We start from the raw sequence: 25,917 nt of genomic DNA, 5'->3' as shown, positions 1-25,917 counted from the left end.
CCAGTGTAGTGATTTGCTTTCCTTCTGGTCTGTCTTCACTTCCTGGCCCTTCTAGGGGTGGGCTCATAGGATTCCTCCTCTGGGGCAGGGCAGAAAGTTTGGGATAGGCCTCAACCATGGGCAATGCTTAGACCCAGCCGGCATTTAGAGAGGGTGGGACAGCTCTCTCTTGTGCTGGCCTGAGCTCTGCTTTACCAAACAGAGCATTCCTGGGCTGTGCCACAAGTGCTGGGAGCTTACCCCCACACATACACGACAATTGCACAGGCATGGGGTGAGGGTGGGGTGGGTGCTGTCCTGAGCACCTGATAGGGAAGCAGGGATGCCAGAGCCTTGCTTCTCTGGTATCAGCGGTGGACTTGAAGTGCCCAGGGTCTGGAGTATCAGGGGCACCTTTTCCTTATCTCTTTGGTAGATGGTTGGTAAAATTGTGGTAGGATTCTTTTTTAACTTGGCAAGATCTTTTTCCCTATATGGTGTCTGCTTTTGATGGTGTGCTTAGGAAAGCCTTCCTCATCCCAGTGTTATGTAAGTATTCTCCTGTTATCTTGAGCTTCATAAGATTGGGGCTTTTACACAAACAGGGTGAAGGGTCACCCATGTAAACTGCAAGGTCCTAGGTAGTTGAACAGACTCTTTGCACATGCAGGTGCCACTTCATCTGGAGGCTTCTCTTGTAGGGTGGGGAGAGGCGGGGCTGGCAAAATTCCTGCCCTGTGAGAGGTCAGTTGCTTGATGGTTGTGTGGTTCTCAAATGAGGAGAGGTTTCTTCGGGGCAGAACAGAAGCCTCACACAGATAGGTGGGCATCCTGTCCATCTGAAGCTAGGAGGGTGAGTCTGTGACCCAGAGAGGAAAGAACCTTCCTGCTTTAGACAGCAGCAGGAGACCAGATGGGCTCGCTCTTCTGTGAATGTGAGCACACGTTCAGCAATGGCAGAGGTGGTTGAGTCTGGAGAAGCGTGTGGCATTGAAGAGGGTGCCGTCAGGAGAGGTGGAAAGACCCTTGGGTGTGAACCAGGGCCCTTTGGAATGGAGCATGATGGGAGGGTCAGGCAGCCGGAGAGCAGGGAAGGCCGCTTAATGTTTCTCATCAGCATACCCACTCAAAGCCCCTTCCTGAGAAGTGTGCAGCCGCTGGGGCACACTTCCAGGTGGCTCGGCTTCAGTAGGAGAGCAGCTCTGCCTGAGGGAGACTGCTGTCATCTGCTAGGAAGGGAGGGACACCAGCATCATCGAACGTTGGAGGTATTTTGGGATGCAGTCTTACTGCGCAGTTAGGCAGACTGCTTTCTGATTTCTGTAACACACCCTAGTGCTTCCTGTGTGCCAAGTGCCTGACATCATTACTGTAATCCTCAGACCAGCCCCATGAGGTAAGGACACACCGCGTCTGTATCCAGATGCTGTATCCAGGGTCATCGGCTGGGGGGTGGAGTCGCAAGGGGCAGGCTGGGAGCATTAGCACACTTGGAGCTTACATCCATGCATACCTTCCCAGGACACAGTTTGCTAGTTTTTTTTGCCTTATCCTGCACTGATTTGTGTTACAAAGAATATGAACCAACTCCAGTTGACAAATTGAGTTTCCCAATTTGGGGACAGAAAAAAGTGTAGGCCGGATGCTGGACAGGAGCTGTGCAGGCTGTGCCAAGGCTGGACCTGTCCTCACACCCTGACTCTTCTGTGCACCTGCCTTCATTCTAACCACAGCCCTTTCAGAGAGCTTCTTTATGAGGAGCATGTGTGTGTATGTGTGGGGAGGAGATGGAGTGCCTCTGCCAAGACCCAGAGCTGGCCAGTGGCCAGGCTGGAATTTGAGCCCCAGTATGTGTGATTTCTGGGTGATTCTGGAGTCCAGGCCCTTCTTCCTCTGTCTCCTTCCTGCAGGTCCAGTGCCCAGCACTTCCACCCATCTTGGCATATACCTTTCCTGTCACCCTGGCTTCTGCTGCCTTGGGTGTGCTTATTCGAGGATTGATTTCTCCTGTATCTGCCACACTGATTCTCGATTCTGTATATTGTGACCTGTCAAAATGCATGGCATTACCACTCCTTGTGTTAAAAATAGGCAGTTATGTGGTACTGATTACTGCCTGCTGCATACCAATCTCTGCTCTCAAGGTGTTCATAGGACAAGCAGGGCTGACCGACAGGGAGCTGACAGTTCCCACAGGAGCTGCCTCGGGTGTGGCCAGGGTGACCATGAGGTTTCTCTGAGGCAATGAGTGGGGGTGCCTCGGTAGGAGCATGGTTGGAGGGCCCAACAGGCAGGGCTGGGGGGATGGTTGGGCAGTATACTGGGCAGCAGGGCTCTGGGGGGCTGAGGGAGTGGGCTCCACAGCTGTCTGCCTTGCTGGTAAGGAGTGAGGCCCTTGAGGCAGGTGGGGACAGAGCCTGGGTCACTTCCCACTCCCACTGGCAGTCATGTGGCTTGGGAAGCCGGCAGAGGTGGTAGGAGTGGGACCGGGAGACAGAAGCCTATGAAGAAGGACCACCAAAGGTACAGTGAGAGATGGGGTGAGGACTTGGATTTTAAGGAACAGAAGTCAGAATTAGGACGTGAAGAGGGGGTTCCCAGGTTTCCAGTGTGGGCAATTGGTGGACATAGAGCTGAGGTTACAGGGTTTTTTTGTTTTGTTTTTTTTTGTTTTTTGGTGTGTCACTGCCCTCTGCTCAGGCAGGGTCTGGACAGGAAGGGCCTCCTCTGACCTCCTGGGAGGGGAGTTCACAGGGCCTGTGGGGTAGATCAGGTCCTCCCCCAGGAAACTCTGGTCTAAACCAGATACCAGTTGAACCCTGATCAGGCCGACTGGTGTAGCCATGGCAAACAGGAGGAAGCTATACCAGGGGAGCTGTGGAGCCCAGCTTGAAAGGGAGGACTGCTAGCTCCTGAGCCAGTGTCAGTCCTCCATCCATCTCAGAGGCCGGGGCATGCCCAGGCAGTGGCCACCAGACAGGCCCCTCTGTTATGGTGCTGCCACCTTCCTGTCAGCCTCAGGGTTAGGAACGGCTGCCTTGGTATCGGAACTGGGGCAGGACCACCGATTCGGGTCCACCCTTGTGAGCTGATCCTAGTTTTGCTCCCTGACCTCCCCCAGCTGGGCAGGCCCTTGGCTTCCCCGCACTGACCTCAGGCTTGCTTGTGTGTGGGTGGAGCTCACTAAGACTTGTTTGTTCTTCTAAGTTGTTTTCTCTGAGGCTGTAACCACCACTCTGTCTTTAGATCTATTTTCTTGTGTGCTAGTTTGACTTTGTTGAGTGACAGTTGCTGGAAGGGGTATGTTTTCTGGAGACAGAGGCTGAGGAGTGGCCATCCAGATTCAGCTGCTTCTGTAGGCATCGTGGGGACAGGGCACAGGGGGCTGTGGAGAGCAGCTGGTCCTGCATCTGCTTGGGGGCTGCCCTGAATGTGGGGCTGGGACCCACAGCAGCCTCATGCAGTGAGCACGTTGGCCTTTGGTACAGAAGGAGGAACGGACACCACCCTTAACCACTGATGTGAGAAACTGTTCCCTGTGCAGTTAGAACCAGATAATGGACGGCAAGATGCTGAGCTGGCTGAAAAGGAAAGGACAGGGCCTCCTTGGGGAAAGTGTGGGGTGGTAACAGAGAGCAGAACTGCCTGGTTTCTTTTTTGCCTCATCTTCTATTTTGTGGAGCGTGATCTGCAGACTAGAAACAGGAGCAAAAACATTTTAAAAAAATATGGTTTGCAGAACTGAAAATAGTGCTCAGGGCCCTCTTCACTCTTTAGCCAACAAACATGCAGGGCCTGTTTGGACAGGTGTTGTGTGCAGCAGTGGAAAGGACACGTACGTGACATGGGCCCAGTGCTGCCTCGCAGAGCCCTGGCTCCCGGCTGAAGAGTGGCCTTCCTCCTTGGCTCCATAGCTGCTCAGCCCCTTTGGTGGACGTTTATTCTAGTTCTGTTTGCTCTTGTTAAGGTGTGTGTTCTAGCTTGTCAAGAGAGGCCTGTTTCTGGCCTCCTGTCTTGATGATGCTCCTCAGGTTCTTTGAGTCACAGCCAATGACCACACTGTCCGTGTCCTCAGTGGTGTCGCCCTGACCAGGATGGGGCAGGGCTCCTCCCTCCACACATCTGGGATCTGGTGCCTTTGGACCTGGCAAGGTCCCCCCGCTTCAAAGCTATTAAGCTGTTGTCTGTGTCTTGTCTCTGTGGATGGTGCCAGGTGTCTTTGCTGCGGTCAGAGTGCACGGAGTTTGTGTGGGGCCTGTGAGTCTGCTGACTCCATTAAAAGTGGCCAGCCAGCAGCTTGGGAGAATTGCTTTCAGCCAGCCAGGAGCCTGCCTAAGCCCTTGGAGATTGCTTGTCTTGGGCACAGAGCCCATCTGCGTAATTGAGTCCCCCTCTCAGAGCCCTCAGCCCTTCCTCTGCCTTTTTGTGCTTCACACCTTGGTTTCTGGCTCCACCTTCTATCCATGGCCTCTCCACTTCTTCTCAGCCAGCCTCCAGCATGTTCCACTGACCAGCAAGTACCCTCTTGCTGTGTCTACTTCTCTCCCCTCACCTCCTGCGGCTCTGTGGCCCTCAGCCCTGGCAAGTCTCCATGGCAAGGTTTGCCTCACACTGCTATTGGAAGGTGGGGAAGGGAACAGGTATGGCCTTGGGGGCTTGGGGGCACAGGTGAGTTGTCCTTCTGAAAGCGGGTTTGCTCAGTCAGTTCTCTTGTCAGAAATGCTCAGTGACTTAGAGCCTAACTGGGTGACGACTCTTGATTTCCACATATGGATGCCTGCCTCATGCTGGCTCAGTCCTCTGAGCCTGCCACCCTCACTTCCCCACGAGTTTGATCTCGTGTTGTCCTTCTGCATTTTTCCTTTTACTCCATTCTTGTGGCCCTGATCACATTGCCCCTCGTGCGTGTGTCTGCTCCATCCTTGACTGCCTTGTTAACAGGAACATGTTGTTGCTTCTTTGCCTCGGTGGAGGTTGGGGAAGCAGATGGGGGTAGGGACTCTGAACCCATGTGTTTAATGAGTTACCCAGCAGTGTAATGGGTCAGTGTCATTTTATGCTTCTTTTACACATTAATACAGATTTGTCCAAGCCTTAGAATCTAGCCTCCTTTCTGAATTTAAGGATCACAAACATGATCCTGCAGCCCCATTTGCATACTCTTCCAGTACCCTGAGGTTTGCTTGTTTGTGTGGAGCAGTCAGTAGGCTTTCTAGCACCACTGGACCGGGCATGTTTATTTTTATTTTTATTATTTTTTTAATGTTTCATTTATTTTTGAGAGAGAGAGGGAAAGTGCACGAGGGTGAGTGGGGGAGGGGAAGAGAGAGGGGGACACAGAATCTGAAGCAGGCTCCAGGCTCTGAGCTATCCGTGCAGAGCCCGATGCGGGGCTCAAACTCATGAACCTTGAGATTATGACCTGGGCTGAAGTCGGACGCTTAACCGACTGAGCCACTCAGGTGCCTCTGGATCAGGCTTTTTTTAATTCTCCTGGGGTGAGGCAGCAGATCCCTGACGTGCTCGTTCATGTGTTTATCAGCATGCCCAATGCTGGGAAAGAGGGCAGGCTCTGAGCAGATGGGCCAGTCCCTGGGACCCAAGCCTAACATGCCCCTTCCTTTCTGACACACACAAATGTTCTTCTTAGCTTTGTGTGTGTTCGGCAGGGTGTGTGCTGCCATTCACAGGGAGCTCAAGCTTAGCTGGTGTACGTGGCTCTATCCTAGCAGAGCATTAGCCGGTGAAAACCTATGATAGCATTCTGTCTGTGATTGGGCATGTTTTGGCAAATGTGTTTTTAAGTGTTTGCCACATTTGTGGGGTTTATTTCCTTTGTCCAACCTGGAGAACCTGCACGTCCCACATACTTTGGGAGGGACTAAGAGTTGACTTTGTGTGCCTCCTTTGTTTTACAGAGGAGGAGACTGGAGCCAGGGCCCCACGGTTCTTAATGCCAGAGTTGAGTGGGGACCCAGGCCACTCAGAGGGTAGGAAATCGAGGGTGCTGGCTACTCAGCCATCTGAATACACTTGATTTTGTGTGGGTTGTGAGTGACTCCTAGGGCCTAGATCCTCTGGTTCTTTGTGCTGGAGGTAGCTGCTTTGCTTTGTGGTGTCTGCCTTTACTGTTTTTTCCTTCTCATGGCTCTGCCCTCTTACTCCCTTGCTCAGCTTGCTTGCCTTTTATCGCTGTGCTGAGAGTCCCTCCCTTGATGCCTCTCCTGGACCTTAGCTAAGCTGGTATGCCATGGGACAGTGCCTCTTCCATCCAGGGGCAGTTGCTGTGCAGGGCCTGCTGGCCTGGAACCCTGCAGGAGCAGACTTATAGGCACATGTCAATATCTCTTCTTCTTCTTCTGTGTTACAGTGAGGATGCCATGAGAAAAGCTGGTGTGGCCCACAGTAAATCCAGCAAGGATATGGAGAGCCATGTGTTCCTGAAGGCCAAGACCCGGGTAAGGCCTTGGTGGGTGTAGTCACCCTCCCTGGCAGCGAGGCTTAGGAAGGGGAGGGTGCAGGGCAGAATCTGGAAGCTATCTGCCTATGGAGTGGGGGCGGGGTGGCTGCTCACTGATTGACCATGGGCACTGTCACCTTTACCGTCAGTATGCTGTCAGTCTTCCCACGTGTCCATGGTATACGGGCGGGAGGGTGGGGGGAGACATGCAGGATGTAGGCCTGGCCTGTGACTACAACCCCATTGCCAGCATCATCCATTCATGGTGGGCAGAGCCCAGCTCTTGTAGGGTGTTCAATGGGGTCCAGCTGTTCCTCTGAGTAAGAGTGCTCCCCATGGTGCTCACCGAAGCTCCACAGGGCTCTGACACGTGGGCCCAGAAGAGTTCTTGTCATCTTTTGTTTAGTGCTAAAGGTGATACTTATGGAAGTTGAGGCCTTGAGCTAGGATCCAGGCCGAGGAATGTTACAGGTGGAGTAGTTGGGGAGGATTTCCAATGTATGAGCTCTCGTCCTGGGCCAGGTGCCATGGGCTTCATATGACTACCTCCTTTCAGTAGAGTGTTCTCCCCAGGGCAGAGCTGTTTTTGTAGAAATGAAGCAGAACAGGAACAAGGAAGCCAGCGGCTTGTCTAGTGTTACCCAGCTTATGCGAGAAGGGGCTGATGCCCAGCCAGGGCTTTTGTTGCACCACTGCATCTGCCCTGCCTCCCTCTCAAATCCTGACTGTGCAGACCCTCAGCTGCACTGGGTCTGCGTTGAGCACTTTGTTCCTGAGTGTGGTATTGGGAGTTCTAGAACATCGTTTCATGTCAAGAATTAAAAGCAGATGCTGTTAGGGGGGCCTGGGTGGCTCAGTCGGTTGAGCGTCCAACTTTGGCTCAGGTCAGGATCTCGCAATTTGTGAGTTCGAGCCCCATGTCAGGCTCTGTGCTGACAGCTCAGAGCCTGGGGCCTATTTCAGACTCTGTGTCTCCCTCTCTCTGCCGCTTCCCCGCTCATGCTCTGTCTCTCATTGTCTCTCAAAAATGAATAAACGTTAAAAAAGTTAAAAAAAAAAAAAGCAGATGCTGTTTGTGGCCCTCAGTGGGATACTGGTTTGGATAAACCAACTTTTAAGACATATAGAGGTCAGTTCGGGAAATTTGGACATGGTCTGTGTGTTTAGATGAGGTGAACATTTTTCGAAATGGAAAGATCAAGATTATCGGCTGGAGAAAGCAATTTCCAGAAGAGAAACCACCTGTATGATGTGTTTGTGACCACATGTAAGTGTAAGAAAGAGCGCTGAGCACTGAGATGTGAAGGGGTCTGCACTCTGGATATACGTAATAAGCATTTTCTTGGGACACCTGGGTGGCTCAGTTGGTTAAGCATCTGACTTTGGCACCTTTCGTGAGTTCGAGCCTCACATCAGGCTCTGTGCTGACAGCTCAGAGCCTGGAGCCTGCTTCAGATTCTGTGTCTCCCTCTCTCTGCCTGTTTGCCCGTGCATGCGCGTGTGCGATCTCTCTCTCTGTCTCTCTCTCTTTCTCTCTCTCTCAATAACTAAACGTTTAGAAAAATGTTTTTAAATAAATAAAAAATAAATAAAATCTTTAGAAAAAAACACACATTTGTGTAGAAGCTTTCCTGTTGACATACCATTTTCATTTCTCTTGGGTAGATACTGAGGAGTAGAATTGCTGAATCATATGGTAATACTGCCAGGCTGTGGGCTTTGTTTTTTGTTTTTTGTTTTTTGTTTTTTTAAATAAAGATTTTATTTTGGGGGCATCTGGTTGTCTCAGTCAGTTTGTTAGGTGTCTGACTTCGGCTCAGGTCATGATCTCATGGTTCGTGGGTTTGGGCCCCATGTCAGGCTCTGTGCTGACAGTTCAAAGCCTGGAGCCTGCTTTGGATTCTGGTCTCCCTCTCTCTCTGCCCCTTCCCCACACATTCTCTGTCTCTGTCTCTCAAAAATAAATAAATATTAAAAATTTTTTTAAAATTTATTTTAAAGTAATCTCTGTACCCAATGTGGGGCTCAAACCCACAACCCTGAGATCAGGAATTTCATGCTCCACCTACTGAGCCAGCAAGGCGCCCCGCCAGACTTTTTGAAAGCAGTTGTGTCATTTTGTGTTCCCATCAACAGGGTATGAGATTCCAATACCTCCACTCCTTATCAACACTTGTTATTGTTTGTCTTTTTCTTATTATTATTATAGCTGTCATAATGAGTGTGAAGCAGTATCTCACAAAAATTGTGGTTTTGATTTGCATTTCCTGGTGACTAATGATATTGAGCATCTTTTCATGTGCTTGTTGGCCGTTTGTATATACTCTTAGGAAAATTGTTTATACAGATCCTTTGCTGATTTTATTTAATTTTATTTTTTTAATTAAAAAAATTTTTTTATTACGTTCCTTTATTTTTGAGAGGCAGAGAGAGACAGAACGTGAGTGGGGGAGGGGCAGAGAGAGAGGGAGACACAGAATCCGAAGCAGGCTCCAGGCTCTGAGCTGTCAGCGCAGAGCCTGATGGGGGGCTCGAACTCATGAACTGTGAGATCATGACCTGAGCCGAAGTCGGACGCTTAACCGACTGAGCCACCCAGGCGCCCCAATTTAAAAAAAATTTTTTTGGGGCGCCTGGGTGGCTCAGTCGGTTAAGCGTCCGACTTCGGCTCAGGTCATGATCTCACAGTCTGTGGGTTTGAGCCCCGCATCGGGCTCTGTGCTGACAGCTCAGAGCCTGGAGCCGGTTTCGGATTCTGTGTCTCCCTCTTTCTCTGACCCTCCCTGTTCATGCTCTCTCTCTGTCTCAAAAATAAATAAATGTTTAAAAAAAATTTTTTTTTAAACATTTATTTATTATTGAGAGAGAGAGAGAGAACATGAGCACAGGAGGGGCAGAGAGAGGAGGAGACACAGAATCCGAAGCAGGCTCCAGGCTCTAAGCTGTCAGCACAGAGCCCGATGCGGGGCTCGAATTCACAAACCGTGAGATCATGACCTGAGTCAAAGTCGGATGCTTAACTGTTTGAGCCACCCAGGTGCCCCATCCTTTGCCCATTTTAAAATTGACTTCTGGTTTTTTTTTTTTAATTGATTGTTAGAGTTTTTATGTATTTTGGATCTAAGTTTCTTATTAGATGTAGAATTTGCAAATATTTGGGGGGATGGGGTGTTATTACTGGTCTTGTTTGTATTTTCTTAGCATTAAAAGATATTGATTAGGGCTTGTTGAACTATTTCAGCTTTTGAAATGCAGAACTTGTTGGTTCAGTATTGTTTGTTATCTATTGTTTGATAAGGAACTACCCAAAAGCTTAATGATCTAAGCAGTGAGTTATTTCTCCTGATTCTGTGGGTCAGCAGTCAGGGCAATTGGAATTGCCTGGCTGACCATTCTGCTGGTCTCCTGTGTGACCTCTCATACAGCTGTATTCAGCAGGCAGCTGTGCTGACCTGGAAGGTCCATAAAGGCTTTACTCACATTATCTGCACATTGGTTTTCCTGACATGGCCTCCACATGGTGTCTCCAGCAGTATGGCCTGGACTTCCTTACTATGTGGCAGCTAGCTTAGGAGGAGGAAGTAGAAGCTGCCAGTCCTCACAAGTCCTAGAACCTCACTCAGATACAGGAGATCCTGAGGCCAGTGCCAATTCAGGGCAGTGGGAATTGCCTCTGTCTTTTGAAGTGAGCAGTGGCCTGTTTGTACAGGGAAGCCAGGGATTGTTGGTGGCCCTCTTGGAGATTGGCTGTCACAGATATTCTCTGATCATCTGAGGAATAAGCTTTCCGTCCCAAAGGGGGTACCTGGCAGCACAACAGCCCCCTCACCTTCTTAGCCTCTGCCTCACTGCAGCCCACACTCTGGATCTTAACAATAGCAGTCCATTTCCTTTGAGCAAGCTCGTCCTAAATCCCTAACTCCAAGAGGAGGCCCCAGCTATTTGGAAGAGGTTTTTTGTTGTTGTTGTTTTTGTTTTTTTAACAGGTGTTGGGAATTTCCTGTCTTTTTTACAGAGACAGACCTGCTCCTTAGGCACTGTTGTCGAGTGGCCAGCTTTTTACTACTGCTTAGGCTCCTCATAGAGCCGGCGCCAGTCAGTGCAGTGAGGCCCTTCTGTGAGGACTGGTCAGATGGCAGCCGGGGCACTCTTGTTACCTGCACCTCTGACCTGAGATTCCATTAGAACAACTGTGAAAGAATTGAAAAAGTGGAACCCCAGAGCAGAGAGAAGGATGAAGGAGAGTAATTTCTCTGTTTCTGGATTCTAGGAAGGGCTGGGAGGTGGAAGAGGCCAGAGAGAAGGGACTGACCTTCCCTGGGAATCCTGACAAGCTGGCCGGTCCAGAGGTGTCCACCCTGAAGGGAACTGGGGCACTAATGGGCACCTCAGGTTGCCTAGTGTATCTCTCAAGGCAAGGAAAATCTTGAGTGCTCTCATTTAGAAGAAGTTACCAGGGACCCTCGGCTGGCTCAGTCGGAGGAGCATGTGACTCTTGATCTCCGGGTTGTGAGTTTGAGCCCCACGTTGGGTGTAGAGATGACTTACGTAAATAAATACTTAAAAAACATAAAAAGAATTCACCAAATTGCCTGGCACGGGCTCGTGCTTCTAGTGTGGATGTTAGCACCCCAAGTTAAAGCCCTGCCCTTTCTATCATTGGCTGGATCCAGGTTTAATGGCCAGACTCCATTTGTTCCCTGTAAAGTGGTGTCCCCTTGCAAGATTCACGTGTGAGCTCATGTGATCCCACATCAGCTCTATGATGCAAATATAGTACCACTGTCCCCAGTTTCAGAGAAGGAGTCTCTGGCATACAGATGCTAGTTAACTTATCTAGGAGGTCACAGATCTAGGTGAGGTAGAGCCAGGAATGGAGCCAGATGGTCTGGTGTCACCACACTCTTAGCCACTTCTCTTACTGCCTCCCATCCATCAAGGCAAAAGATACCCAAACAGCCACTTTAATTCCTTAACACCTTTAATTCTTACAGATGGGACTACTCTCTGCCTAAAGGAGGCTGATGGAAGCAAAAATAATTGTACCCGGGGATGGTGGGTTATTGTGATAGTTTCATCTCCAAACACTTGAACCAGCCTCTGAAGGTTTGGGAAGATTGGCATCCACTGGATGAGAGCACAGTCAGGGGTCTGGGGACCTCTGTGTCGACACCTACAGCAGCAGCATGTAGAGATGCTTACTACGGCTGGGTGCAGTTCTGAACACTTGCTTGTTACTTGGTTGTTTTTAAATTAGTGTAAAAGTTAAACACTCATTTACTCACTTGCATTTAATATAGTATTATGCAAAAGTAGTCCATGTTTCTGGTTTACAGTGTAGAAAGGACTAGTACAGAACTAAACCCCCACCGGGAGGCCAAAGTGAAATGCGGGGACCAGGGAAGCTGTGAGCATCAGAAGTGGGAAGCTACCTTAGGAGTAATCAAAGAGGAGGGCCTGAGCTGAACAGCCAACCAGCTGGAATAAATAGGGACGAGCACAGCCTGGGAAATAGAGTCAGGCCCAGTCACACTCCCAGCAAGAGAAGAGGAGGATGCCTATGTACATCTGATAAAAGGAGATGCTTTCCTACCTTTAGCCTTTTTGAGGGACCCCACAAGCCCAGAGTCTGGCTTTGACTAAATCTGAATATACCTTTTGCTATCCATGGGCACCCGTTGGACTGCCCAAGAATTCAGGCATTAGAAGCGCTGCATCTTAGAGCTGAGAAAAGCACAATTGTGTACTTTGAAAAATGTGAACACATGAAAAGACTAGCATTTTCTTCCTTCTTTCCCCCTTTTCCTCCTACCCTTCTTCCCTTCCCCTCTTGCTTCCTCCTTTCCCTCCTCCCTCCCCTCCTTTTCCCCTCCCTTCCCCCCCAGGCTCTATACCTAATGTGGAGCCTGAACTCATGACCCTGGGATCAAGAGTCGCATGCTCTACCAACTAAACCAGCCAGGTGCCCCAAGATAAGCATTTTCTTAACAGCTACTGAGATCTGCTAGGAAAGCCTAGCTGGGTGTAGCTGTTTCATGAGGAAGGTCCTGTAGGCAGTGCTCCTTTACTCCATTCTGTCTAAATGCATGATAGTCAGGATTCCTGCACCATCCTTAGTAAACATATTTGTTCAGAAGCTTAACTGTCAATTTTGATTGTTTGATTTTCACCAGATATGTTTGCAGTAGCATGTATTGAGGCACTGAGAGAAGTATTCTCTTGGTCTAGTCCGTGTGACATTTTTCTCCAGTTCACCTGTGAAGAAACTGAGATGTAGGGTGAGTCAGTGGTAGCATGGAGGGCTAGCTCATTTGCTTACTTGCTTTTTTTCTGTCTTATTTTTATTTTTTGGTCTGTCTGTATTTATTTTTTAAAGTAGTCTCCACACTCAATGTGGGGCTTGAGCTCACGACCCTAAAAGTGTTTATTTTTGAGAGGGAGAGAGAAATAGAGTGAGTGAGCACACATGTGAGGAGGGGAGGGGCATAGAGGGGGTTGGTACAGAGGCTCCGGAACAGGCTCCATGCTGACAATAGAGAGCCCAACACGGGGCTCAAACTCACAAACCATGAACCATGAGATCATGTCTTGAGCCAAAGTCGGATGCTCAACCAACAAAGCCACCCAGGCACCCTTATTTATGTATGTATGTATGTATGTATGTATGTATGTATGTATGTAGCAGGGGAGGGGCAGAATGAGAGGGAGAGAGAGAATCCCAAGCAGGGCTCAGTTTCAGGAACTGCAAGATCATGACCTGAGCTGAATGAAACCAGGAGTTAGACACTTAACCAACTGAACCACCCAGGTATCCCCTGTGTCTTATTTTTAAATTTAAGCTAGGTAAGGAGACCACTGGCATTTGTTTAATTTTTCACTTTTTGTACGTCTAAAATATTTCAGAATGTATAAAAATAAAATGTTAAAATATATGACTCACAATGCAGTACTTAAAGGCTTCCTGTTGCCAAGAACACTGGCTCTGGAGCACCTGCTCTGGGATTTGATACACTTCTCAGTATCTGAGGAAAACTTTCAAACAGACATTGTAGAAGTGGACAGACTGATCCTGTGGAAACTCAAGGGATTCAGAATACCCAAAACAATTTTGGAGAAGAACACAGAAGACTCATACTTCTGAATTTAATTTAATTTAATTTAATTTTTAAAGTTTATTTATTTATTGGGGGGGGGGGTGTGCACATGCGAGCGAGGGAGGGGAGGGGGGGAAGAGAGAGGGAGAGAGAATCCCAAGTGGACTCCATGTTTGTTGTCAGTGCAGAGCCCAACATGGGGCTCAACCCCATGGAATGGGAGATAATGACCAGAGCCAAAACCAAGAGTCAGACACACAACTAACTGAGCCACCCAGGCACCCCAATACTTCCAGATTTTAAAATGTACTACAAAGCTATAGTAATCAAGACCATGTCATACTAGCATAAGGATAAACTTACAAATCAATGAGGTAGAATTGAGAATCTGTAAGTCTTTGTGTTTACTCTTAATAAATTTTTTTTTTTTTTTTTTTTGACATGGGCACTGAAAGATTTCAGTGGGGAAAAACAGTCTTTTCAACAAATGGTGCTGGGACAACTAGATGACTGTATATGAAATATTGAGGTTGGGTCCCATCTTCACACCATACACAGAAATTAGAATGTGTGTGTGAAAGTCTTAAATATAAGAGCTAAAACTATAAAACAGAAGAAAACTCAGGCATAAATCTTTGTGACCTTGGATTAGACCACAGTTCCTGACATGTGACACCAAAAGCACATGCAACAAAAGAAAATCTGTTAGTTTGACTCATCAAAATGAAAACTATTAGAAAAAAATTTAAAACTATTGTGCATCAAAGGACACCATCAAGGGAGTGAAAAGACAACACATGGAATAGGGGAAAATATTTGCAAATCATTTATCTGATAAGGGACTGGTATCCAGAGTATATAAAGAATTCCGTCAACTCTAACAAAAAAAACCTAATTCAAAGAAAAAAAAAGGTAAAGGACTTGAATAGACATTTCTCCAGAGAAGATACACAAATGGCCAAGAAGTACATGAAAAGCTCCTCAGCATCATTAGTCAGAGGGAAATGGAAACCAAAACCGCAGTGAGATACCACTTCACACTCATGATGGCTGGAGACATTGGGACCTCCTGCGTTGCTGGATGGAATGTGAAGTGGTGCAGTCACTGTGGAAAACTGTGATGATTCCTCAAAAAATTAAACAGTTACCAAATGTCGACAAAAGCTTGTACATAAGTATTCATAGCATTATTCATAATAGCCCAAAGTAGAAATAATCCAAATGTTTATCAGTTGATGGATGGATAGAGAAAAAGTGGTATCTCCATACAGTGACATATTATTTGGCCATATAAAAAAATGAAATAACTGAAACATGCTATAACACAGATGAGCCTATAGAAAGAGTGTATTAGTTTCCTGTAGCTGCTGTAACTAATTACCAGACTTTGGAGACTCCAGTCTCTGGGCTGTTGGCTTTGGCCTCTTGGCCTAAAACTCTGCCCTTGTGGTCGTCTTTCCTTTTCTTAAGGAATAGCACATGTTTGCAGCTGAGTGATTTTATCAGGCTGTTTTCTGCCTGTAGAATTTTGGGAGTCTGACACCCTTCTTTGATTTCTTCTAGTCTCTCTCCTTTTCAGGCCAACCTGGCACTGTTTTTGCTGGTGTAACACTCAAATGCCTTCGTGGGTCTCCTGTGTGTGTGACAGGATTCCCTCCATTAGACCAGGGATTTCTCCACCGGTCTTTCCTGTGTGATTTCTTCCCTGGCCTTGGCTTCTGTGAGATAATTGAGGGGATTCGTGAATCCTGTGCCCAGTCTCCTTGGCACTAGCAAAATTTGTGTCAAGCCACACCCTTGGCCTTTTCTCCAGAGCACACCTTCCTAACAGTGAATCTCCTCATTTTAGCAATTTGGGTAGCCTGGGAGTTTCCCAAACCACCAAGTCCAGGTTCCAATTTGCTTGATAGTTCTTCCCTCAGTTTCTGTCTCTTCTCGCATTTTACTCTGAGCAGCAAGAAGAAAGCAGGCCAGACCTTCAACATTTTGCTTGGAAGTCTTCTCAGCCGAATATCCAAATTTGTTGCTTACAAGTTCTGCCTTCCCCACAAGTAGGATACAGCTAAACTTCCTGTCACTAGCTAACAAGGATTCTCTGTTTCTCATTTCCTCTGAGCCCTCCCCAGAAACATCTTTCACATTCATCTACCAACATACTATTTTTGATGATAACGTGTCTTCTCCAAGATGATACAGAGCTTTCTCTGCCAGGTTCCTCACTTCCTTGTGAATCCTAAGTGGCAGAGTCATTGGCGTGCGTGTTTGCCTGACTCACTCTTTTTTACCCCATATTTCTTATAAATGGAGTATTAGATGGAAAGAGCCCAGGGTGCAGTGATTTCATTAGCAAGAATATGTCCGAGGTGGTGCCATGTATTTGTATTTCCCCACGAGACGACAGCTGGTCAGGAGTTCAGAGAGTGACAGCCTGACTCTTCTCCTAAAAGTTCCCTATCCACTTATCACCTCATGTTCCACCATTTAATTGGGTATTGCAAAGTGGTAATTGTCCTTAATTCTGGCTTTCCTTACATATTTATTACAAGGAATTTTGCTGCAAAGAAGGGTTTTCTTTCATCAACCAGGGATCCTTGGTTGCTTGAAACACAGCCAATTCTGAACCCCTCAGGGATGCTTTCTAGTCCATTGTCCCTTTGTAACCCAAGGACTTGCTACCCTTGGTTTCCCCCCCCACCCCCCCCACCCCCCACCCTGCCAGGGGGGAGGTGATCAATAGGCCTTGGGAATGAGAATGAGGGTAGATTCTCTTCCTGTGACTATTAGGAGCTTGGGGCTGTGCATTTCGTGTATTTCAGTCCATTGCAGTGGTTCATTTTGATGCTTCTGTGTTCCCTTCCTCATGGAGGGGCAGCCCCCAAGCTCCCTCCTGTCCCTCTTAGGGCCCCTTATCATGACTTCTTTCATCTTTTGCAGCTTACTTGCGTCTTGGTCCCGGAATGGGCCGTTCCTCTATGGAGCCCTGGTTCCTTTTTGAGGCTGAAATGGTATTTAGAGCATGCCGTGTGGGCACTGGTGCTGATGGCTTCTGCACCTATTTGCGAAGAGAGCTAAGAAGTAATATATTTTTGTGATAACAGCGACAACCTCAAAAACCCCGTAATTTCACACTGATATTTCCCATTCCAGTTTAACCTTACAGGGTTTTACTTTCGTTTTAAACATGTATCTTTTCTCTTAATGTGAATATCTTGGCTTCTAATATTAGCATAATTACTTGCTTTACTCTAAAATACTTTTGGGGGCGCCTGGCTGGTTCAGTCGGAGGAGCATGCAACTCTTGATCTCGGGGTTGTGAGTTCGAGCCCCATGTTTGGGGTGTAGAGATTACTAAAAAAGTTTTAAAACTTCAAGATAAAATAAAATACCTTTGGAATAAACAGACTAATATTACCACTAATATTGGTAACATAATAACAAAATGTGGAATGAAGTTTAAGATTTCTTTGCAGCTCTGTTTGCCCTTAAAATGTATCCCTTACACTAAGGACATGCAGTTTTTTGTTTTGTTTGCTTTTTCTTTTTTAAAATGAGCTCTCAAAGGGTTCTTTTCACTGTATGATTTTGACACCATCTTGATAGTTAACTCATATGTTTCAGTTTATTTTGAATTTTTAGGAATTGTACTTTTTCTTTTGGTTCAGTATTATCTTCAATTTGATTTTTTTTTTTTTTAATGTACATGCTTCCAATGTGAAAACCATATAACAAGGTGTGAAGTCTCATTTCCAGCCCAATCCCTGATACCTCTGGGAGTAACTGTTAATCTTCGATTTTGGTTTATCCTTCTAACATTTCTTTTTGCAGATACAAGCATACGTATGTATTCAGATTCCCCATGTCTTATACAAAAGGTAGTGTATAGCGTGTAGTGTGTGGTGTCTAGAATTTTATATGGAGCCTGTGTGTGTCCCTGCTCCTGCTGCTCCCTCCACATCCCTGTTGGGGAGACATCTTTTACCCTTGTCGTTTGGGCCTTCATGCTAGACTTGCATGGGTCAAGCTGGGGTTTGAACTGTATAAAGTTTTTCTCCCCACATTTCTATCTTCTCATTGGCAAACCGGACACCACGCACCTGCCTCAGTAGGTGGTTGGAAGAATTAAAAGCATTGATATATGTAAAGGTTTAGAGCTGTGCCTGGCACCACGTAAATGCCAGGGTATTAGCTGTTACTGCCTTGGTCTGGTAATACCCAACCTCACGTGCAGCCCTGACACTTAGATTTTTGATATTGAGCGGGACAGATCATAAAGACTGAGCGAATGCAAGGGACATCACACGCTCTTCAGCCCTTTCTCTGTAACAGTCCTGGAGAGGTGGGGTGCTTTGGAGCAGAAGGGAGTAGTAGAATCTGAGAATTCTCATGCCGGGGAAGGTCAGTCAGCACCTATGACTTAGGAGCCATGGGAGTAAAATAGCCCACCTGGGGGACGTGAGCGGTGCAGTCTCAGACCCCAGGGTCTACTGAGGGAGGAACACTGGCAGCAGATGTGCAGCGCTCCACTCCTAGTGGTTCCTGGGTGGCCTGGCTTTGCGAGAAATTTGGAGATGTATTTAACCTGCAAGAAAACCTCTTGGCAGCCGTGTGACTGCTTTCTGTGCCCATGTCTACTGTCAGGTGGCCAGATCTGCGCCCCAGGCCTTCTCAGGCTGGTCTAGTCTGGTCCCCAGAGCCTCCACTCTACTCACTTGGCAGTGGGGTGGCCTTAGCCAGGAGCAGACCACTCTGGCCATCCAGCTCTGGGCCAGGGACTGCAGTAGGGCTTTGAGTACCCAATCCTGGTTCTGTATTCAAGGCTTTGGGGACATGCTCCTGAGCCCCATTTTTATTGTATCTTGTGTCTGAGTAAAGTATCTAGTTGCTTTTTCAACCTGCTTCCTCATTTTATCTTTTCTTTTTTAATTCTTATTTTTGAGAGAAAGAGTGAGAGTGCATACAGGTGGGGGAAGGGCGGGGAGAGAGGGGAGACAGGATCTGAAGTGGGCTCTGTGTGGGCAGCTTCAGCACTGATGGCAACGAGCCCAATGCAGAACTCGAACTCACAAACTGCGAGACCGTGACCAGAGCCAAAGTTGGACATTCAGCCGATTGAACCACACAGTCACCCTTCGTTTTATCTTTTATGGAAATAGAGAAAACTCAGCAAGTTCTTTTAAGGTATCCCCAATTTAACAGATGGCCCAAGGCCCTAAAAAGATGTCAGACATTGACCTGGCAACCTCCCAGTTTGTGTCCCCTTGTACTTGGCCGCCTTACTTCCTGAGCTTCCTTCGGGCCCGCCACCTCCTTGCTCCCTGCTCACCACACTGCTGTCCTTCAAGGACCGGGTGATCCATAGGCAGGAGTTCCCGGCTCTACCCTTTACCCTCAGCATATTGTCTTTCCTACTGGAAATTGGTGGGAGGAGTTGGAAATTGGGAATGTTGACAACACCCGCTAAATGTCCCTATGCTCCAGGAGAGGCTCACTGTCCCTCTCTTTGTACCTGCCCCCCTTTGCACGTTCTTATCCCAACTTTGCCTTTCCCCCAGGCCTTTTCCCCTCATGTTTGCCTCTGCTGATTCCCCTGGCCAAAAAAGAGTGGTGGGGTGAAGTTTGGGGGTGAGTGAGGAGTAATGAAGATTTAGAAAGTGTGCTTATATTTTTTCATTCACCTGAGACCACTTTTCCCCAAAGGTGTTCTTAAGACAGTGGGTTTACTCTTGTGCCTGAGTTCACTGGCATGTGTTCCCAGGGTAGTACCTCCACAAGGTGCTACGCGCAGCTGGGTTCTGGGTTGTGTGGGTATCATCCCATCAGCCTGCTGTCTAGTGGCCTCTCTGTGTCACAGTGACTTAGGAGGGTCGTGCAAGCAGGATGGAGAATGAAGGCTTTGCTTTATTGGGGCTGCCTTGCCAGAGGAACGGGCATTTCAAGGAGGGGAAGGATGGTACAGCTTCGCTGAAATAAGAATTTAACTCAGACATTCCTTTGTTGACCACAGGACAAACTCACAGTAGTGATTTCCCCAAAACACCTTGGAGCGAGTGTCCTTAGTCGCAAAGAGGTCAATCAGTAGAAGGCAGGCTCTGCTGTGCAGTTCCAGAAACCCGGCAGCTGGGAAAAAGCGGGCCCTCGGCAGTGGCCTTCACCTGCCACCCTTGAGTGGCACTGTGCCTTCTCCCTTGCCTGTGCAGTAAATTCAGATTAACACAGCTTCTCTGAAAAGTGCAGCCAGGGGCGCACAGCCAGATTTGCATGCAAGCACGTCAGCAGTGAAAGAGCAACAGGCCGGGTATTAAAAGCGAAAGTACTTGGATACAAATAGTGCAAAGACAAAAGCGGCCTGCCTATGTCGACTGCTGATGTGCCTTGTGACCTCAAGCTGGCCCCTCATCCCCTCTGGACTTGCCGTTCCCCCTGTGCAAGAGGAGGGGCGCCTGAGATGGCTGGCCGTCCTCTCCGTTGAGCCTTTGCAGCAGAGTGGAAGGAGCAGCGGTTTGACGCCTCTCGGTATCCCTCTTGGCTTTTTCTTTGTGCTTTTTGTTGGCCTGCCATAGCTGAGCATTGTCAGCTCTTCTCTGAGAGATGGATTCCAGAGGAGGCCGAGCCAGGCGAGCCGGCAGCCTTTCAGGAAGAACCCTCAACTCAGTGACACAGCAGTACAGGGGGTGGGAAGGGGCGTCACATGACTTCACTTCTTCACCTGGGATTAAACTGCTTCCTGTTTTTTGCTTTTAGGACGAATACCTTTCTCTCGTGGCCAGGCTTATTATCCATTTTCGAGACATTCGTAAGTAAAATTTTACATTTCTGGGTGGTTTTGATTGCCAGTAGAGGCTGGCCCTTTCCTGGGGTGGTGGGGGCTTTCTTGGCCGCAGTGCCTGAGGCAGAATGCCTGTGTAAAAAGCTCCTGCTTTCTGGGAAGTTCGACATTGCTTTGCATTTGATTCCGTCTCCCATCCTCTTCAGAGCTTCAACCTCAAAAATGCTGATTTTGGCATACTGGAAATGTTAGCCTCCAAGTGGTCTGGACTGCTATTTTTGCTTGTCCATTTAATCTTCTTTTTCAAAAGACTGTGGCTTTTGTCTCTAGGCAGTTCTTAAAGAAGCCAGGTTTACCCTGGAAAAGAAACTTCCTTCCCTAGGAGTTGGCTTTATTGGCCCATGGGGGTCTGACCCAAATGTGTGTTCCTGTCAGGCTGGAACTTCATAAGTCTTGCCTCTGGCTCCCTGCCCTGGTGAGGGTCACCTGGTGCCTGCTGCCTTCCACCCACTCTGCTTCCCTGGGTCCTGCTAGGGTCCTGTCAGCCCAGCCTGGCATCAGCCATGGCTCTTTAAAAGTGTGTGTCCTTGCAGACTGGGCTCAGGGGTCTTGGTGGTCTTTTGTGTGTTATGCTTAAGCATGGAGGACTGTTACTGTTCCTGGATGGTCACCGTATCTAAAGTCTCTAAAGGAAACCAGGCTGGTTCAGTGCTCTGAGGTTTCAGCCAGCAGCGCCTCCTACCTGCCTGCAGTTGTGTGACCACAGGAGATGGGCTCCTGTTGACACAGCTTGTCTTTGCAGCACACAGTTGGCGCGTCTAGTGGCTTCTCTTCGTGCTTGTAGAGGTGGCTATGGTGTTAGTAATCTCAGAAAAAAGGAGATGTTGTGAACCCCAGAGCCCCTGTGTGGCCCATAGATTTTGCTTCTTTCCACACTTTTTCCCAGAATGGCCGGCCAGATGAACTTCACTTGATTCCACTTTCTTTGCTGTGTTTGGGAAGGCCCTATGTTGTTTAGAACAAGCTGTTGGAACCAGAAGCCTGGGGAATGAGCAGTCTGGATGAGATGCCTTGGTCTGTCCTGGCAAGCGGCTCTGCTTGTCGGGACTGGGCTGGCCTGGCCTATTTGGGAGGCAGCCTGGTGTAGCAGCACACAGCCCTGGGGCCAGGCGTGTCCCTGGCCCGCTCGCCGGCTCCTGCCTCACCCAGAGAGGGTAGCCCTGTTGCAGTGCTTGCCCCCTGGTGCTAGGGCCAGCTAGGTGGGGCTTTTAGCCAGCCTTGGCCAGACACAGTTTCCCCATAGTAGAAAGTGGAGATGCTGCCTCCTCATCAGGGCAGGCTGAAAAAGGAGGTGTTGTGGAGGTCTGGTCACCATTCTGGGCCCATTGTGGATCCCTACAGTTCTTGTGTTTGTTGTTCAGGGCCCCAGCTGAGACCCTGATCCCGGGAAGGATGGAGGGCCAGAGTAGGCCCAGGGCAAGCTTCTACTGGGGGCGGGGGGGAGGGTGGAGGACAGTTCTCTGAGGCCCCAGGTTGACCATGGGCAGTTCTGTACCTTCTTCCCTCAGACCCCCTTGAGTGTCAGCTCTGCCTGGAGTGGATACAGACATGCACACACAAACACACGTGTGCTCTGAGGTATCTTATCTTCTGTTTAGTTTCAGCAAATGACCTCTGGGCAAATGCCTACAAAGCTGGCTTACTGTGGAAATATGTGGTTATGTAAAATTTTGTTTACTTTATTTTTTGTTTTTGTTTTCTTAAATACAGATAACAAAAAATCTCAAGCTTCCGTCAGTGGTAAGAGTTTTTTTTTGTTTGAATTAAAGTTTTATCCCAACCTTGGGTTTGGGGGAGCAAGAATGCAGTTGTGGATGCTGCGTGGGTCTGGGTTAAGCTGTTATGAGAGGAGAAAATTCACAGAAAGAACTCTGGCTGGCCGTGAGAACTTTGAGCCACGCCCGCCCCTCCTCCATGCTTCCTCTTCCTGGCAGACTGCAGTCAGATGAGACCTCCCCATCCCATGTCACTCAAATACTGTTTTTGTCCAGCAAAAAGATGTTTAAAAACTCACACAATAATGGACACATTATCTAAAATGTTGAGCTCTCTGGAAGAAAACTATTATGGTATATCTAGTATAATAATCGGTAGTATATTTTTTAGAGAATAGCTATGAATTCACTTCCTTAAGTTACAAAGTTTCATGGGAACTGTATTGCTTCAGTCCTGGTCTTGCTGACTGAGCTGCCAGTGAAGGGGTTTAGCGAATCCATGATGGCCGACGGAGCTCTGATCTGTCACAAAGGGAGCCAGCCTGGCATGCTATTTGTCTTACTGCAGGCAGTACAGCTGTAAATGCTGGGTGCCCATGCTTGCCTCAGCCAAGCTGGCTGCACCTGTCTGTGTGGGCCCTGTTTCCCTGCTAGGCTACCCCTCCTGGCATGTGCAGTGATTCTCAGCCACCCAGGGCTAGATGGGATGAAGACCCACAGGCCACAGGCCAGGAGAATGTCTAAGTTCTTGGCATCAGAGCATAGGGTTCTTTAGCATTCAGTTCTGCGCAGGCTGACCTGGCTGGGGCATACCTGTCTGTAGGTAGTTGTTTGCTGTGAGTCTATATTGTTCTGACAAGAGCCCTGGGCTCCTTGTTCCAGGTCATAGCATTGCTCACTGAGCTGAGTCCCCTGCCTACTGGCAAGCATCACTGTGCCTGGTGGCACTCTGTGGATTCTTCCTGCACGCCTCCCTCACACCTTAGCTTGTTTTAGTGTGGTGTCCTGAGAACTCCTTAGTGGGGTTTCTGCACAGACTTAGTAGAGGTGGGCTTCTGGTGTGCAAGAAGACTTGTAATCTCCCTGGGAGAACATCTGTTTGTGCCCCCCCTCAGTTCTCTGGCCCCCAGGCTTGCTCTTACTGTGAAGAAGGGCCTGCTGTCCTTTGCTGTCTTTGGAGTTCCCAGCTGTGTCTCACCCAGCATAGGGGTATACAGCCAGGAGGGGTGGGGACTGCTATATACCTTAAGGGGCTTGTTTATACCTCAACGATAGGACCCTGGCACAAGCCAGGCTAGGGTTTGAGATGTGCTCCCTGTTCAAGAGCAGTGACAGAGATACTGACATTTTGGCCCCTCCGCGGTTGGAGGCCTAGAGGCTCCCAGGACTCTGGCCTTTCACTGCTTGGGCCTTTGAGGGAGTTGTGCCTGGAGGTGGGAGGAAGTGTGTGCTCTGTGAGGCCTCATAACCTTCGGAGACTTGCGTTTCAGCAGGCACTTGGCTGAGACGCTGTGCCCTTGTGTTCCCACAGACCCTATGAATGCACTACAGAGCCTGACTGGTGGGCCTGCTGCGGGAGCAGCTGGAATTGGCATGCCTTCTCGAGGCCCAGGACAATCCCTGGGCGGGATGGGTGGCCTTGGCACCATGGGGCAGCCGATGCCCCTCTCAGGGCAGCCGCCCCCTGGCACCTCGGGGATGGCCCCCCACGGCATGGCTGTTGTGTCTACAGCAGCTCCACAGAGTGAGTACTGTGCTTCTCAGAGAATCTGCCACCTTCTTTGCAGGCGATGTACACTTTTATCCCTTTGCTTAGGATGGTATTGAGGAAAGAGTGGAGAAACTCCCCAAGTAGCTGTCTTTTTATCTTTGTTGTGTATGGAGGGAAAAAGTTCCAAAACTTTTTCAGACTATCAAAAGGGTTAAGTGACACTGAGGCCCTCCTCCTACCCCTGGGCAGGAGTGGAGGACTCAGAAGAGGTCAGGGTGGTCTAGGACTCCATCCGGGGGGATTGTGTTTTGTAGCTGAAATAGACACAGTTATGTCTCAGGCTGTTCTCAGCCACAAAGTGGTGCTTTCGGCACCCCACAACCCCCAGAAGACCTCCATCTCAAGAGCCATCCCTTCCAGTGTTGCCCTTGTCCCCTCCATGCAGCTACTCCAGCTGGGAATGGGTGCGTAGCACGGGTCTCCCTCCTCTTTCCAGGGCCTGTCTTGTTGGATGTTTGATTTTCATAACCAGTAATTCAGTATGCAGAGTGTACTTCAGTACTGCAAAGTGCTTTGTTAATTTTTTCCTTTTTTATTTTTGAAATAGTCTAAGAATCATAGGAAGTTGCAGAATGACACAGAGAGTGCCTGTGTGCCCTTCACCCAGCTTCCCCAATGCTGACATCTTAGTACATTGTCAAAACCGAGAAATGAATCTTGGGACAATGCTGCTAACTCAGGTGGCCTTTTTTCTGACATCTCCAGTTTTTACATGCATTCTTGCCCGCGAGCTTACGTGCGTGTAGTTCTATGAGACTTTATCATGTGTGATATCACTACCAGGGTCAGCATGCAAGGCTGTTCCATCACCAGTAGCAAGCTGTTGTGTTATCTCTTAATAATCACACCCTTCCTCCAACTTCAAGCCCTGGCAACCGCTGATCTGTTCCCTATCTCTATAGTTATGTTACTTCGCAAGTGTTACATCGATGGAATCGCACAATGTTTGACATTTTGAGACTGACTTTTTTCCCCTCAGCATAATGCCTTTGAGATTCTCCCAAGTTGCCTCAGTAAGTCATTCCTGTTCATTGCTGAATTGTATTCCATGGACTGGGTGTACCACGGGTTGCTTATCCATTCACCCTTGAAGGGTGTTCAGGTTGTTTCCAGGTTTGGCTGTTGCAAATAAAGCTTCTGTGACCCTGATTCATGTACAGGTTGTGATGTGTCGATGTATTTTTCTCATGCATCACTCATAGTAACCCTCAAAGAAGGCACTGTCCCTGCTTCTGCTTTGCCCACTAGAGCTGGGGTCGAGCCCAGGCTGCCTGACCCGAGCACCCCCATTCTTTGTTCAAGTTTCCTGTACGAGCATCACTTTGCTCTTCACAGATGCCACGTGGAGGCTCATTCTGCCCACTCTTGGACTGGAACCTTCCATCCCCAGACATCCCCTTCTTGGATCATTGTTCTGTTCCCCTTATTGACACCTTGCCATCTGACTCTTAGCTCTTTGCTTGATTCTTGTTCTCCAGCTTCCGTGTCCCCTCTTGTCTTGTCAGCATACCTGGTACGTACATGGGGCGGCTTATGGAAGGATTCTCAGGAGAAGTACTGGTTCTGACTCCTTTTTATGTTACAGAGTGGTTGATTTCTTTTTATCACAGCTTACATTTTATAATAAAAAATCATTTTTAAAGTGTAGGAGTTTAGAATGCTACCATTATTTGCCTTGCAGTTTCACTCCTAAGACTTTGTCAGTTCACTGGCAAAGTTTGGGTATCCTGCCCACACCCTCCCCAGTCTGACCTTGGCCCACATCCTGTTTTCAGCTTCAGAGGGACCTGGTCTTTCATGTGGGTTGATGTGATGTGAGTTCTCTACTTTCATGTCCTGCTGCTGCCTGTCAGCATCCCTCTCTCTCTGCCTTGGACCTCTTGTCTGCCTGGTCTACACGAAATAGGTGTTGTGGCCCAATGGACATTTGTTAATTCCTTTCTCACAGTTTCTCCAAATGGCGCTGTGTGGTTAAGGCAGCTTCAGGACAGGGCCTGGGTCAGAGATTTTGCAAGGATTCTCAAAGGATAGTCCAGAACACGCTGTGATAGTCTCCACGTGACCTGAATTAG

The 25,917-nt window shown here is 48.4% G+C and overlaps 1 protein-coding gene across 5 annotated transcripts in view; it reads left to right on the top strand.

Annotated features, from left to right (window-relative positions):
• MED15 (mediator complex subunit 15) overlaps positions 1-25,917 on the top strand; it is a 64,869-nt gene that overhangs the window by 16,473 nt on the left and 22,479 nt on the right. For 3 of the 5 annotated variants that reach the window (XM_053206674.1, XM_053206676.1, XM_053206675.1), the window contains exons 2-5: positions 6,350-6,437; positions 20,275-20,326; positions 22,070-22,099; positions 23,606-23,818. In XM_053206674.1, the coding sequence (XP_053062649.1) occupies positions 6,350-6,437; positions 20,275-20,326; positions 22,070-22,099; positions 23,606-23,818 (383 nt within the window). Of the gene's footprint in view, positions 1-6,349; positions 6,438-18,515; positions 20,047-20,274; positions 20,327-22,069; positions 22,100-23,605; positions 23,819-25,917 lie in introns of those variants that run through there. The other 2 variants (XM_053206677.1, XM_053206678.1) reach the window with 2 other exon arrangements.

This window comes from Acinonyx jubatus, chromosome D3 (genome assembly GCF_027475565.1).
Source record: "Acinonyx jubatus isolate Ajub_Pintada_27869175 chromosome D3, VMU_Ajub_asm_v1.0, whole genome shotgun sequence".
NCBI lineage: Eukaryota > Metazoa > Chordata > Mammalia > Carnivora > Felidae > Acinonyx > Acinonyx jubatus.
This window is presented reverse-complemented; position numbering and strand designations above follow the sequence as displayed.